The sequence below is a fragment of the Sphaeramia orbicularis genome, chromosome 24, assembly GCF_902148855.1.
Source record: "Sphaeramia orbicularis chromosome 24, fSphaOr1.1, whole genome shotgun sequence".
NCBI lineage: Eukaryota > Metazoa > Chordata > Actinopteri > Kurtiformes > Apogonidae > Sphaeramia > Sphaeramia orbicularis.
Window position 1 is genome coordinate 34,239,980 of NC_043979.1, and position 15,854 is coordinate 34,255,833.

Sequence of the window (15,854 nt, forward strand, 5' to 3'; positions counted from 1 at the left end):
ATAGAAGCTTTGTTGTCATTGCATAGTGAATGCAACGAAATTGCATGTGCCCCCCATATAAAAGAAACACAAATAACATTCAAACTACACTCTTCCCACACATAAATACATTCATCAAGCACACCAAACACATCAGTATTAAAATATTTCTGTATAAAAGTGTAACTATATATATATAAAAAATAAATAAAAATAAGTGCCTATATTGGAAACATCATGATGCAACAATTTTTCCAGATGCAGTTTTTAAATTTTTTATGGAATGTCCTTTGTGGTGGACAGTTTTCTTTTCTTTTCTTTTCTTTTTTTTTCCTTTTTTTGAATAAAGTTGTGAAACTCTTGTCCACAAATGTAGACAGTGGGTCTTAGGAGGTTAAACATAAGACATATAAAACATATTCTGAAAGGAGTGAGAAGAAGTATAAGTTATAAACTCCCACCCCTTCTCCTTAAATAATTGATAACAATAATAAACTTCCTAGCCTAAACATATCTATCCTCTTAGATCAGTAGATGGTTTTGGTTGCCAGTGGCTGTTTGGGTCTTTATGAGTCTTTATAATCACAGGTGTCAAACATGCGGCCTGGGGGCCAAATCCAGCCCCCGAAAAGGGTCCAGTCCGGCCTGTGAGATGAATTTATGAAATGCAAAAATTACACTGAAGATATTAATCATTTTAGTTCAGGTTCCACATACAGACCAATTTAATCTCAAGTGGGTCAGATCAGTAAAATACTATCATAATAACCTATAAATACTCACAACTCTAAAATTTTTTCTTTGTAAATGTAAACTTTTCATGTCATTTTACTGTATTTACACTAAAACAAACTATCATTTCACAAAAACACAAATAACCTCAACAAGTATGAACATTTAGTGTTCTGTCTGAAGTGCAAGTTCACCAATATTCTGCCTGTTATTAAATGTTTTATGTGTTTGTAGATCCACTGTGATCTGTAAGTTGTAATTTATATGTTTAAATGATAAACTGAGACATAATATTGTTAAAATTGTGCTTAGTTTCCTTAAGAAATTTCAGTTTGTTCATGTTATTCACATTGGTTTAAAGGATAGTTGGTAGATGTAAACATCTTCATCACATAATTTTACTTTTTTGTGCTAAAAATAAGGTGTCAAACATGCGGCCCGGGGGCCAAATCCGGCCCGCCAAAGGGTCCACTCTGGCCCGTGGGATGAATTTATAAAATGCAAAAATTACACTGAAGATATTAACAATCCTTTTGTTTCAGGTTCCACATTCAGACCAATTCAATCTCAAGTGGGCAGGACCAGTCAAATACTGTCATAATAACATATAAATAATGACAATTCCAATTTTTTCTGCTTTGTAAATGTAAATATTTTCATGTATTTACACTAAAACAAAGATTAATTTTGCAAGAAATGTGAACAACCTGAAATGTCTTAAGAGAAGTAAGTACAATTTTAACAAGATTCTGTCTGTTATTAAGTGTTTTGTTTGTTTGTAGATCCACTGTGATCTGTAAGTTATATATAATGTTCATGTGTAAATGATAAACTGAGGCAGAATATTGTTAATATTACACTTTTTTTTCAGTTTGTTCGTGTTATTCACATCTTTTGAAAGGATAGTTTGCAGATGTAAACCTTTTCATAAAATAAATTTACTTCTTTCGCTCTAAAACATAGAGAAAAGTTCCGAGTTGACATTATTTATATATTTTTATGTTATTATTTTACTGGTCCGGCCCACTGCAGATTAAATTCAGCTGAATGTGGCCCCTGAACTAAAATGAATTTGACACCCCTGCGCTAAAACATAGAAAAAAGTTTGGAGTTGACATTATTTATATATTATTATGTTATTATTTCACTGGTCCGGCCCACTTCAGATCAAATTTGGTTTAATGTGGCCCCTGAACTAGAATGAGTTTGACACCCCTGGGTTAAAGAATGCAACAAGACTGAAAAATATAAGAACAATCACATCATATTGGAAATGAAACCCTCAAATATCCACAATAACCATTTACATGGAATGAGCTCAGTTACATCATTGACGCCTGCAGTGATGAGGCTTTAATGTGTGATCAGATATTTTTACGGCTCTTCAATCCTCTGTTGACAGGCGACTGCTGGCTGCTGGCCGCCATCGCCTGCCTGACTCTGAATGAGAAGCTGCTCTACAGAGTGATTCCTCCTGATCAGAGCTTCACGGAGAACTACGCCGGCATCTTCCATTTCCAGGTTTTATACTCACACTGAGATCCAGAAACAAGGGAAATTCCATTTTTGTCAAAGTTAAACCGTAGATTTGATTTAAGACTTTATCCTCCTAAGACCCAGGAAATGTCAGCAAAGTACAAGCTTTTTTTTTTTTTTTTAAATTAAATAAGTGCCTATATTGGAAATGTCAGATGCAGTTTTTAAATTTTTTATGGAATGTCCTTTGTGGTGGACAGTTATCTTTTTTTTTTATTTTATTTTTTTTTATAAAGTTGTGAAACTCTTGTCCACAAATGTGTTCCACAGCTGTTCTCTTGTATATTCATGGATTTTGTTGTTCTCTTTTTTTTTTTTTTTTTTTTTTTTTTTTTACACATATCTTTATTAAAGTTTTAAAACACTACATATCTTTTCTGACATGAATTGGTAACATTATGTAGATCTCTCCTGAGCATAAACCCCCCAGAATCATAAGTCCTCCCCATAGTTTTCACACAATTTATCAGTAAATACATATTTCTGTGCATCAAAAATTAACCCTTTCATGCATAGTGGTCACTACAGTGGGCATCTATTCTACAGCTGTTCTCTTACATATTCACGGATTTTGTTGTTTTAGTTCCATGTCAGTCAACACAGTGGATGCTTATGCACCACCCCATATACTGCAATTCATTGTTCTTGATAAACCTAATCTGCAGTAACCTGTTTGAGTGTAAATCAATTGCTTGTTATTGTTATTAGACTGTAATTAACTGTTGTTTTTTTTTTTGTTTTTTTTTTGTTTTTTTGACAAATAGTTGTTTTTTTCCATATTATCTCCATGAAGTGAGTTGTGACTAGTGTTAGAGTATGTTAAAATGTGAGAAAATGTCAGATTAGCTCCATTAAATAAATAAATAAATAAATAAATAAATAAATAAATAAATATATATATATATATATATATATATATATATATATTTCATAGTTTTCACACAGTATATCAGTAAATATGTTTCTTTGCTTCAAAAATTAAATGCATGGTGTCCAGTTGAGTGGACCTTTTTGCAACTCAAATAGGTTCATAAAAAAAATTCAATCGCATTGTTTTTTTTAATGCCTAGAGGAATTAAAACACTCAGTAAAAAAAATCTTGATTAAGGCTCTCATAATTCATGCATGAAAGGGTTAAACACATGGTGTCCAGTTGAGTGGACATTTTTGAAACTTCATGAAAAATAGGTTCATAAGAATGTTATTTTTTTTCATTATTGTTTTTTATGTATTTTTTTAAAATATTTGTTTGATTATTTTAATTTAATTTATTTATTTTAATTTATTTTTCAGAAGAAAATTTTCAATCGCATTGTTTTTTTCATGCCTACAGAGGAATAAAAACACTCAGGAAAAATTTTTGATTACGGTTCGTGCATGAAAGGGTTAATGACAGATTTTACTGAAAAAGTTACTTTTTCTTCAGTTTTCTCTGTTTCTAATATAATAACCATCAACATTAATATGAACTTTAATGAGCGTCTACATGATCAGGAAATTAAATATACGAAACACCTGTTTTTTACAGAAAAAAAAAAACTAAAATACAGAGGATAATATTACAATAAATGGTTCAGTTTTTTCTGTTTTGATAAAATAACCTTTGACTTTATTCTGAGTTTTATGAACATCTACATGATCAGTCAATTAAACTTAGGAAAATAGATGATTGTCACTGGAAGAAACGCAAAATTGAGAGGATAATATTATATAAATCGTGATAAATCACTTAGGAAAGGTTAGATAGAGAGAAAAATGAATTTGGGAACTGGCATAAAAGTCACACTCTTTCTTTATGGGTTAAAATTCCACTTCTAATTTCAATTGCTTACACTTATTTTATTGGTCCTTTTTTATTTCAATGATTAAAACTCCTCTAACCTGTTTAAAGAAACGAACTAACACATAAAACAAGGACACTTCTTGGGTTGGTAATAAATTATTTCTGTCTTAAACTTCTTTTTTCCTTTCCTCAGTTTTGGCGTTATGGCGAGTGGGTGGATGTGATAGTGGACGATCAAATCCCCACCAACAAAAATCAGCTGGTGTTCACCAAATCTTTCAGAAAGAATGAGTTCTGGAGCGCTCTTTTGGAAAAGGCTTATGCAAAGTAAGAATACATGACTTATAATATCGTCATCTCCTTGTCTTGATTTCCTTGATTTTCCTTACACATGCTGTTAAAAAGAGCTACAATGTTTATTTTCTTGCAAAGCAGGTACAATGTTTGCAAAGGAAATGAGTTATTTTCGATTTCTGAAATGTAAATTCACCTGTTATGAGTAATGGGACACCTGTACTCAGTTTAACGGAATTATGTCAAACTAGATACATTACCCTGAAATGATTAACCCAGGGGTGTCAAACTCATGTTAGTTCAGGGGCCACATTAAGCCGAATTTGATCTAAAGTAGGTCTGACCAGTGAAATAATAACATAATAATATATAAATAATGTCAACTCCAAACTTTCCTCCATGTTTTAGAGGAAAAAAGTAAAATTATCTTATGAAAATGTTTCCATCTACCAACTATTCTTTAAAACATGGGTGTCAAACTCATTTTAGTTCAGAGGCCAAATTCAGCCAAATTTGGTCTGAGGTGGGCAGGACCAGTGAAATAATAACATAATTATATATAAATAATGTCAACTCCAAACTTTCCTGTATGTTTTAGATCAAAAAAGTAAAATTATCTGATGAAAATGTTTACATCTACCAACGATCCTTTGAAACATGAATGTCAAACTCATTTTAGTTCAGGGGACAAATTCAGCTGAATTTGGTCTGAAATGTACGGAGGCCCAGAGGTGCAACAGCCCAAAAAATTATCCACTACAAAACAAAAAAAAAAGAGAACAGCCCAAAAAAATTATCCACTATAAGAAAAAAAAGAGAACGGCCCAAAAAATTATCCACTATAAGAAAAAAAGAAAACGGCACCAAAAAATTATCCACTATAAGAAAAAAAAAGAGAACAACCCAAAAAATTATCCACTATAAGGAAAAAAAAAAAGAGAACAGCCCAAAAAATTATCCACTACAAAAAAAAAAAGAGAACGGCCCAAAAAATTATCCACTCTAAGAAAAAAATAAGAGAATGGCCCAAAAAATTATCCACTATAAGAAAAAAAAGAGAACAGCCCAAAAAATTATCCACTATATGAAAAAAAGAAAATGGCCCAAAAAATTAGCCACTATAAGAAAAAAAAGAGAACAGCCCAAAAAATTATCCACTATAAGAAAAAAAAGAGAACAGCCCAAAAAAGTATCCACCATAAGGAAAAAAAAAAAAAAAAAGAGAACGGCCCAAAAAATTATCCACTATATATTTTTAAAATAACTTTATTTTTTATTTTTCACCAACCTCCACTTCCGGTGGGCTACTTCCTTAGCATTAGCCACATTAGCTGAAGGCCTTAAAAATTTTCAGCCTTTGCTTTTATTTTTTCTGATGGCCTTAATTTTAAAGCAAGAGACCTTTTCGGTAAACAGCGCCCCCTTAGTTGAAAAGGTGGATGATGTTTTTTTGTCTTATTTGGGTTATTCTCTTTTTTTTTTCTTATAGTGGATAATTTTTTGGGCTGTTGCACCTCTGGGCCACTGCAGAAATGGGCCGTACCAGTGAAATAATAACATAATTATATATAAATAATGTCAACTCCAAACGTTCCTTACATGATGAAAAAGTTGACATCCATAAACTGTTCTTTAAAACAATGTGAACAACATGAACAACCTAAAATTTGTTAAGTAAATAAGTGCAATTTTAACAATATTCTGCCTCAGCTTATCATTGACGTCATGTTCATTACAACTGACAGATCACAGTGGATCTACAAATACACTAAATATTCAGTAACAGGCAGAATATTATTAAAATTACACTTGCGTCTCTTCAGACATTTCAGGTTTTTCATGTTTACGTTTTCTGTGAAATTATAGTTTGTTTTAGTGTAAATACAGAAAAATTACATGAAAATATTTACATTTACAAAAAGAAAAAATTGGAGTTGTAAGAATTTATAGGTTAATATGATAATATTTTTCCCGGTCTGTATGCGGAACCACAACCAAATTTTCTGTGATCATCGTAAGTGTAATTTTCGCATTTCACAAATTCATCCTAAGGGCCAGATTGGAACCTTTGGCGGGCCACATTTGGTCCCCGGGCCACATGTTTGACACCCCTGAATTAACCTCTGACCTCACAGGTGCCAGATTTGAACTAAAACCCTTATGAAGTGATCTGCCAGATTAAGTCCTCATGTTTCCTAAACTGGCAGGACACAGTGAAATATCTGCATAGACATGTCAGCGCATTGCCCAGAATGATCGACCTCTCTCTCAGGTTGCACGGTTCTTACGAGGCTCTGAAAGGAGGAAACACTCTGGAAGCGATGGAGGATTTCACAGGAGGAGTAACCGAGTTCTTTGAGTTGTCTGAGGCACCGAAAGAGCTTTTCATGATTATGAAGAAAGCCATGCAGAGAGGCTCACTGATGGGCTGCTCCATAGACGTGAGTGTCAGAAAAAACGATCAAATAAAGACCAGAGAATTCATCCAAAAAAGCTGGGACACAAATAAAAAACAGAATGGAACAAGAAAAGCACTCGGAGAGCGCAGACCTCTGCCAAGAGAGATCTGCCCCCCCCTCCTTCATTTTGTTCATTATTTTCTTCATTTTTCTTCATTTTGTTTTTATATTTTCTTCGTTTTTGTTCATTTTGTTCATTATTTTCTTCATTTTTCTTCATTTTGTTTTTAAATTTTCTTCATTTTTGATCATTTTGTTCATTGTTTTCTTCATTTTGTTTTTATATTTTATTCATTTTTCTTCATTGTTTTCTTCATTTTTCTTAATTTTGTTTTATATTCATTTTTGTTCATTTTGTTTAATATTTTCTTCATATTTGGTCATTTTGTTTTTATATTTTCTTCATTTTTCTCCATTTTCTTCATTATTTTCTTAATTTTTCTTCATTGTGTTTTTATACTCATTTTTCTTAATTTTGTTCAATATTTGTATTTTCTTCATTTTTGTGCATTTTGTTCATTATTTTCTTCATTTGTGTACATTTTATTTTATATTTTCTTCATTTTTGTGCATTTTGTTCATTATCTTCTTCATTTGTGTTCATTTTTGTATATTTTCTTCATTTTTGTGCATTTTGTTCATTATTTCCTTCATTTGTGTTCATGATGTGAGTCCACTCCTCCTTCTGATTGGACCAAACCCCACCCCCGATCACCACCAAAATTTAATCATTTCTTCCTTGTGCTAGTATCAACATTTCCTGAAAATTTCATGAAAATCCGTCCATAACTTTTTGAGTTATCTTGCTAACAAACAAACACGCACGCACGCATGCACATAAAGCAAAGCGATCACAATACTTCCTGGCGGAGGTAAATACAGTGATTAAAATGATCACTATTGCATGATGTACTCTCTTAAAGTGAGTATGTTTGGGTGTGATATGTTGTATCTTTTAGGTTTTTTCAGCCAGTGAAATGGAGAGTCGGACTGACCAAGGGCTGATCAGGGGTCACGCTTACTCCATCATCGCCCTGGAAGAGGTACCGTAACACCACTGACAAGAAAATATGGTGTTATGTGTAAGACATGACCTTATAGGAATGACATTTAGTTTGTTTCCAGTGTGATGAAAATGGAAAAGACACCAAAATTCGTCTGATTCGCCTGCGTAATCCCTGGGGGTTTGTGCTGTGGAAGGGTCCGTGGTGTGCAAAGTAAGATGGACTTCAAGACTGTGTGTTAGGAGGTTTCCCCATCACCAGTATGAGGAATGCTCTATTATAAAAGGTTCATATGCTGCTACTATTTCTACTCACTCACTGACTGTGCGTTGTGTATGTGCCATATTTCCATAGTTCAAAGGAATGGTCGACCATTTCCATCGCAGACAGAGAAAACCTGAAGAAACAAACAATAGAACAGAGTGAGTTCTGGTGAGTGAAACCTCTAACGTATCGCCTTCATCACATTCTCCAGATTAATCACCACATCACCAGTGTAACTGCAGAAGAACATTACAGTTGCGGAAAAAATTATTAGACCATCAAAAGTCATCAGAAACAATGGTTATGCAATCAAGTACTAACTCCTGTGTGTATCATGTCTCATTATCTGTCTATTGCATGTATCTAATTGTATACGTCAGGAAAAAAGAAAAAAAATATCACACTGATCATGTAGAGGGCTTTGATTGATTGATGTATTTATTTTGAACTTGAATGTCAAAACAGAAGAAAATGAATAAACAAAACACTTAAACGTAACACATATAATACATATTCAAAAAGGAGTGAGAAGAAGTATAACAAACTCCCACCCTTTCTCCTTATATAATTAATAACAATAATAACCTTCCTAGTCTGAGCATATCTATACTATATACTATAATATGACTGATACATACATACATACATATTCATACACAGATCTATACACACACACATATACACATACACACACATATACCTACATATATATATATATATACACACACACACGCACATGTACACACCTATACATACATATACATCAGTGGCGGCTGCTCGTCTTTCAAAGAGGGGAAGCTCATTGTCGGCTTACATTAAAAAAATTGTCAAGTTATTTAAACATAAATTCGTCCCTCTGTTCCTTGTGATTTGTATATTTGTGTATTTACAGTGCAAGAAATGAACATGTAATTTCGTAGTGGTTTCTCTCTAGATTTCACAGCAGAATGCGCAACGGTATTAAACTGAACTGTGTCAGTGAAGGAGTAGATCTCAAAATAGCTGTCAATCAAACCGGATTCAGCCTTTCAATTGATCCTCCAATCAGCATGTGGAAGCCTAGCATCCAGCCCAGCCAAGCTCCACCCACAGCTCCATTCACCCCCAGAGATGCCAAATGTCTGGGGACGGGACAACATTGTGGCATTTATCTAATTACCGTCCAGTTTTGAGGCGATGAAAAAACTGTTCCACTCAGTCCCATTGAAGTGCATGGACGTCTATGAGAAAACAGCGCAACGGGAATGGATGAGAAGTGAACAACATCAAGTCTGTTGATTTGTGATAAAGCTGATTCTGAACGAACTCGTCTGTGAGATGAACGTGTTCTAACACATTTGTAGTCAATGAAATGTCAACACAACTGTACATATTTAACCATTTAATTTTCATAATTTTAGGGGAACACGAGCTTCCCATGCAGTCTGTGAGAAATCACCCCTGATATACATACACATACCACATACTTGTCCATCTTGATAACACCCAGTGATACCCAACACCTCTCTAATCCCTGTACCTGTGAAAAATTTTGTCTTTGTACCTCCTTTTAAATTCTTTCATGCCTGGACATGGCTTCAAACTCATGTATCTAATATGATACGTATGGTGTTATAGGGTCAAAGTTGCCTCTGTTCACACTTTCCCTCTTCTGAGCTTCCTCTTTCATGTCCTCATCCAGGATGTCCTTCAATGACTTCAAGAGGAACTTCACCAAACTGGAGATCTGTAACCTGACCCCCGACACGCTGCAGGGCGACGAGAGACTCAGCTGGACGGTGTCGGTCAACCAGGGTCGATGGGTGAGAGGCAGCTCTGCAGGCGGCTGCAGGAACTTCCCAGGTCAGGATCCGCTTTTACACACTGTAAAAAAAAACAAAAAACAAAAGCAGTTATGTTAGATTGTTTGACTTGTTTTAAGCGTTTTGGTTCTAAATTATCTCAATTAGGTATTACGGCTTGCTACTAAGATTTTATGACCAATTCTGAGTAATGCATGTTTGAAACTAGAATGTCAACAGTAACAAAAGCCATTTCAACAACATGGGTCCTATATTTTCTTTTCTCTATGTATTATCATCCTAGACTCGCAGGTTTACATACATTATGCGTTTTACAGACACGTTCTGGACGAACCCTCAGTATCGTCTGCAGCTGTTTGAGCAGGATGACGACTCAGAGGACGGGGAAGTTCTCTGCACTGTGGTGGTGGCTCTGATGCAGAAAGGTCGCAGGATGCAACGCAATCAGGGGGCCAGGTACCTCACCATCGGGTTCTCCATCTACGAGGTACTTAACATGGTGACACATGGATGAACTCCACAGATTAGATCACTTTTTTACATACACATATATATTTTTATTGATTTTCCATTTTAATGAACACACGATCATAAACAACAATACAACACTCCAAACAAACAAAAAAAAACTTCTAACCCCCCTCCTACCACCCTCAATAAGATCTACAGTGAATAAAATCAAATATTGATAATATCATCACTATGTGCATTACAAATCGAGCATACACACATTTAAGTGGATTAGATCACATTTAACCTCTAGAACAGGGGTGTCAAACTCATTTTAGTTCAGGGTCCACATTCAGCTAAATTTGATCTGCAGTGGGCCGGACCAGAAAAATAATAACATAATAACCTATAAATAATGACAACTCCAAATTTTTGTCTTTGTTTTAGTGTAAAAAACCTCCACTAAATTATGAAAATACTTACTTTTATAAACTATCAAAAAAAAAAAAAAAAAAAAAAACCTGAAAAAACTGAAATTTAAATAAAAAAAATACAAGAAAATTTAGTGCAATTTTAACAATATTATTCCTCAACTTATCATTTCAACATGTGCATCATGGATCAGATCTACAAAGACACTAAACACTGAGGAACAGGAAGAAAAGAGTTCAAATTGTGCTTAATTTTCTTTAGACATTTCAGGTTGTTTGTATTTGTTCAGGTTATTCACATTTTAGTGTTTCAGGATAGTTTGTAAATGTAAATATTTTCATAATTTAATGTTATTTTTTGCACTAAAACAAAGAAAAAAAATTAAGTTGTTAATTCTAGATTTTCTTTTTTTGGCTTAATTCAAGAGTTTTTTATTTAATTGAAGATTTTTTTTTGTCTTAATTCAAGATTTTTTGTTTTTTACTTAATTGAAGATTTTTTTTGGCTTAATTCAAGATTTTTTGCTAAATTTGAGATTTTTTTGGCTTAATTGAAGACTTTTTTTTTTTTTACTTAATTGAAGATTTTTTTTTTTTTTGGCTTAATTCAAGATTTTTTCCTTAATTCAAGCTAAATTTTTTTCTTGCTTAATTCAATTCAAGACTGTGAAATTTTTGCACTTGGCAAAAACATCCCAGGGGCCGAACTGGACCCTTTGGCATGTTTGACACCCCTGCTCTGGATAGAAAGATAGTAAAACCAAGGTTAAAACAATGCAGTGAAATGTCAGACCATGCTCTAATAAATTACACATATACACGCACATATACACACATGTACAGTCACGGAAAAAATTATTAGACCATCAAAAGTCATCAGAAACAATGGTTATGCAATCAAGTGCTAACTTGAGTGTGTATCATGTGACTAAAACAGACAGAAAAGAAAACATGGAATGCCTAAAAGCACTGTTTTTGTCAGTACAATGCCATAGATATAGATGTAAGAACTGGTTATTATCAAGAAAACATGGAAAATGGATAGATATCAGCTCTGAAATTAAACTCTTATGAGCTATTTTTGTTGTTATCATTATATTTGTCCAAACAAATGTACCTTTAGTTGTACCAGGCATTAAAATGAACAAGAAATTGAAGAAAACAAGGGTGGTCTAATAAGTTTTTCCGTGACTGTATATATACATACATATATGCCTGCATGTGCCCGTGCATACACACACACACACGAATAAGAATACAAATATACATAATAAGGAGGTTAAAAATCTAATTACACATCATTAAAACTTCATCTGCTCTTCTTATTTATTTATTTTAAAAAGGAAAAAAAACAAAAAATAAAACTGCATCTGCCCCATGTGATGCTCATGCCACTTGTGTTTGTGTCTCTGCAGGTTCCAAAGGAGGTATGACTGTCTCACAGAAGGATATCAGCTCGATGAAATCAGAGCGCTGTGTGTTTTCTAGTATAAATGCTATGGTTGTATCATACGATACTGCTACCTCCCTAAATCGGAAGAAAGTTGGGATATCACAACATCACATTTCACATTTTAGCAGATGTGTCCGAACCTTGAGAGTCTGAGCCTCACAGCTGGTATCTGTAGATATAACTACATGTAAAAGCATTTATCAAAGACTTGGCAGAGTAATCCTGAGCCCATGTGTTCTATCACTTCCAGATAAATGGCAGTCGTAAGTGCAGTGAAGAGTAAAATCTGTTGCATTGAGGAACACTGTTTTAAACAATTTAATGTTTTTCTTGTGCAATTCAGGTCAGTTTATTTGATCATTTGCCCATTTTTATCCTGAAGGATGAGGCCTTTCCTGATTATCATAATTAAACTCACCTTCTGATAGGTTTTACCACATTAAGAGTGGATATGTGTTTAATACAGTCATGGAAAAAATTATTAGACCATCACAAGTCACCAAAAATAATGGTTATGCAATCAAGTACTAACTCCTGTGTGTATCATGTGACTAAAACAGACAGAAAAGAAAACATGGAATGCCTAAAAGCACTGTATTTGTCAGTACAATGCCATAGATATAGATGTAAGAACTGAAGTGATTTTGGTTATTATCAAGAAAACATGGAAAATGGATAGATATCAGCTCTGAAATTAAACTGTTATGAGCTATTTTTGTTGTTATCGTTATATTTATCCAAACAGATGTACCTTTAGTTGTACCAGGCATTAAAATGAACAAGAAATTAAAGAAAACAAGGGTGGTCTAATAATTATTTCCACGACTGTACATGCATATGGATTGGACTAACTCTGTTTCATCTGTAGATGCGGGGAGAAAATCAACATCTACAGAAGGACTTCTTCCTGTACACAGCCTCCAAAGCCAAATGCAAGACCTACATTAATCTACGAGAGGTAACGGAGCGCTTCCGTCTGCCTCCAGGAGAGTATGTCATCATCCCTTCGACCTTTGAACCCCATCAAGACGGAGAGTTCATTCTGAGGGTCTTCTCTGAGAAAAGCAGCACATCAGAGTAAGGAGCACTCAAAGCCTCTGAAACATGATACTGGTGTGATTTACGGTTGTTGACAGTAACAATTTGTCTGTAAAATCACAAAAATGAGTGAGTTGGTCAACAATGATTTTACCACCAAGGGAAAAATATAACAATTTAATCTTAATTGAATCAGAAATTCTCAGTGCATCAGGTTTTTAAATTATGCACAAGTCAATATAAAACTAATAGAAGGATATCACAATAGTACGATGGTGTATTAGGGCCACATAAGAAAATAAATACACTTGTCACTACGAGAATAAAGTTATTTAACGAGAATACAGTCGTAGTTTTAAAAAAGTCATTATTTAATGAGAATAAAGTCTTTATTTAATGAGAATAAAGTCATTAATTAACGAGAATAAAGTCGTAGTTTTAAAAAAAACTCATTATTTAACGAGAATAAAGTTGTTAATTAACGAGAATAATGTCATTATGGTAACACTTGAAGGTCTAGTTTATAATGCATTAAGTGCACATTCATTAGACATTATAATGCATTTATAATGCATTATAAAAGTCATTACAACAGTTTATGATCATGTACAACAACTTATACCAAGGTTAATAAAGTATTATAAGTGTAGGCATCATGTATTATAAATTCAGCTTTCATTTTGTTTTATACATCCATACCAAAGCAGTGTGAAGGAATTTATTTTTTTAGGTGGGGAACTTTTGTTAGGTTTTGTCACTGGTCCCTATACCCATCTATTTTAGGGATTTCATATTTATTTAAAAAAAAAAAAAAAAAAAAAAAAAAGTATGTGTTTGAATTAACAAAGATTTAGAGCTGCCACATTATTTTTTATTTATGTACAAAGCAACATGTGGCACTTCTATTTACTGTCTCTGTTCTTTTAATGTTTTTTTTTGTTTTTGCAAAATAAAAAGTTATTCAGAACACTTTGATGTATAATTTTTGACTTACACTTTCCTTAGAGCCAGCAGATACTGCTCATACGTCATCATACTTGTGTTATAATATCATACAATTGCTAATAACCTTAGACAGTGTTGTCACTTTACTAAAAGCTTTTAAAGTCACCCTGTAACTTATTATTGATGTTTCTAAGGCATTATTCCGTTTCAGAAACTACATGTCAGAGCAGTTCTGTGTGTCTTTATAAGTGGCTAGAGTTCTGATGGTTAGAATGTGTTCTGTAACCCAGGACTGGAGATTCTTCCTTCAAACACTGTTGTCACTTTGGTATGGATGTAGAAAACATAATGAAAGCCGAATTTATAATACATGATGCCTACACTTATAATACTTTATTAACCTTGGTATAAGTTGTTGTACATGATCATAAACTGTTGTAATGACTTTTATAATGCATTATAAATGCATTATAATGTCTTATGAATGTACGCTTAATGCATTATAAACTAGAGCTTCAAGTAAAGTGTTACGGTCATTATTTATCACATATTATGTTCAGATTGTGAATACATGATGAAAGGTACCGGCACATGATTGGAAATTTATGTTGTTGTTGTTTTTTTAATGTTCATGTAACACACAATCCTGACATGCTGGAAAAACACTGATTTAGTTAATTTAGTCAAGATCAGATATTTTTCCTCCACTAAAATGATAGACATTAATGCTGATTGGCTGGAGTTCTATTTATAAAGTGTGTTTCTTCTTTCACAGGGAAGCAGAGACGACAATCGAATCAGACCAAATACAGGTTTGCAACACCAACTCAGAATAAATCAAATCAAATAATAATAATATTTGATCATATTTTACTGATGGATAATGTGAAAATTAAATGACTTGATATAGACGTATAGTTTAAAACATTTGCTTTAAACTCGCCTTCTATTCTCACCTTTTTACGGTCACATAAAGTCTATCTGTACAGTGCTTGGCAGTGAATTTGATATACTTTCATTTAACTTTCATCCATATCATGCCTCCTTTCAGATCTTCTTCTTACTGTTTCTTCCACTGTAGTAACTAACAGATTTACAGTTTCCTTCTATTTCATCCCATTTCATTCTTTTCATCCTTGTTTTACTGATCTTCAGCAAGACAAGACAGTGAAATACAAGGTAAAGCATGCATTTGACTAATGTAGATTTAGCGTTTAACCCAGTGTTTTTCAACCTTGGGGTCCAGTAATTGATAAAAATAAAAACTAACTAATGAAAAATATACAGTGAGTTGACAGAGACAGTCACAATACATAAAAGACCTGACAAAGTGTGAAGCTGAAACTGAAGCACTGTGGTTCTGTTTATCTGTCAAATGTTCATTGTGGTCGGTTTCAGATGCTGCAGCTCTTTCATAATTCATAGTTTGAGTTATAGGTTATCATTTTACTGGTCCGGCCCTCTTAAGATCACATTGGGCTGTATGTGACCCTTGAACTAAAATGAGTTTGACAACTCTGACAAACACCCATAGATATATCCACAGATGGCTACAGAAACAGAGCTTCCCCTGAACTTTGAGTCCAAACCACAAAAACAGCCCGCGTCCAAAAGTATGTGGACGATAGCTGGCAATAGAGCAGTGTTTTTCAACCTTGAGGTCGGAACCCCACGTAGGGTCGCC

At 33.6% G+C, this 15,854-nt stretch overlaps 1 protein-coding gene across 2 annotated transcripts in view; it reads left to right on the plus strand.

The window, feature by feature from the left end:
* capn3b (calpain 3b) overlaps window positions 1–15,854 on the plus strand; it is a 42,415-nt gene that overhangs the window by 8,016 nt on the left and 18,545 nt on the right. The window contains exons 3-14 of one of the 2 annotated variants that reach the window (XM_030128174.1): window positions 2,114–2,232; window positions 4,224–4,357; window positions 6,597–6,765; window positions 7,743–7,826; window positions 7,909–8,000; window positions 8,142–8,219; window positions 9,733–9,893; window positions 10,171–10,340; window positions 12,150–12,161; window positions 13,056–13,264; window positions 14,946–14,982; window positions 15,326–15,349. In XM_030128174.1, coding sequence (XP_029984034.1) covers window positions 2,114–2,232; window positions 4,224–4,357; window positions 6,597–6,765; window positions 7,743–7,826; window positions 7,909–8,000; window positions 8,142–8,219; window positions 9,733–9,893; window positions 10,171–10,340; window positions 12,150–12,161; window positions 13,056–13,264; window positions 14,946–14,982; window positions 15,326–15,349 — 1,289 coding nt within the window. The remainder of the gene's footprint in view (window positions 1–2,113; window positions 2,233–4,223; window positions 4,358–6,596; window positions 6,766–7,742; window positions 7,827–7,908; window positions 8,001–8,141; window positions 8,220–9,732; window positions 9,894–10,170; window positions 10,341–12,149; window positions 12,162–13,055; window positions 13,265–14,945; window positions 14,983–15,325; window positions 15,350–15,854) is intronic. The other variant, XM_030128175.1, reaches the window with a different exon arrangement.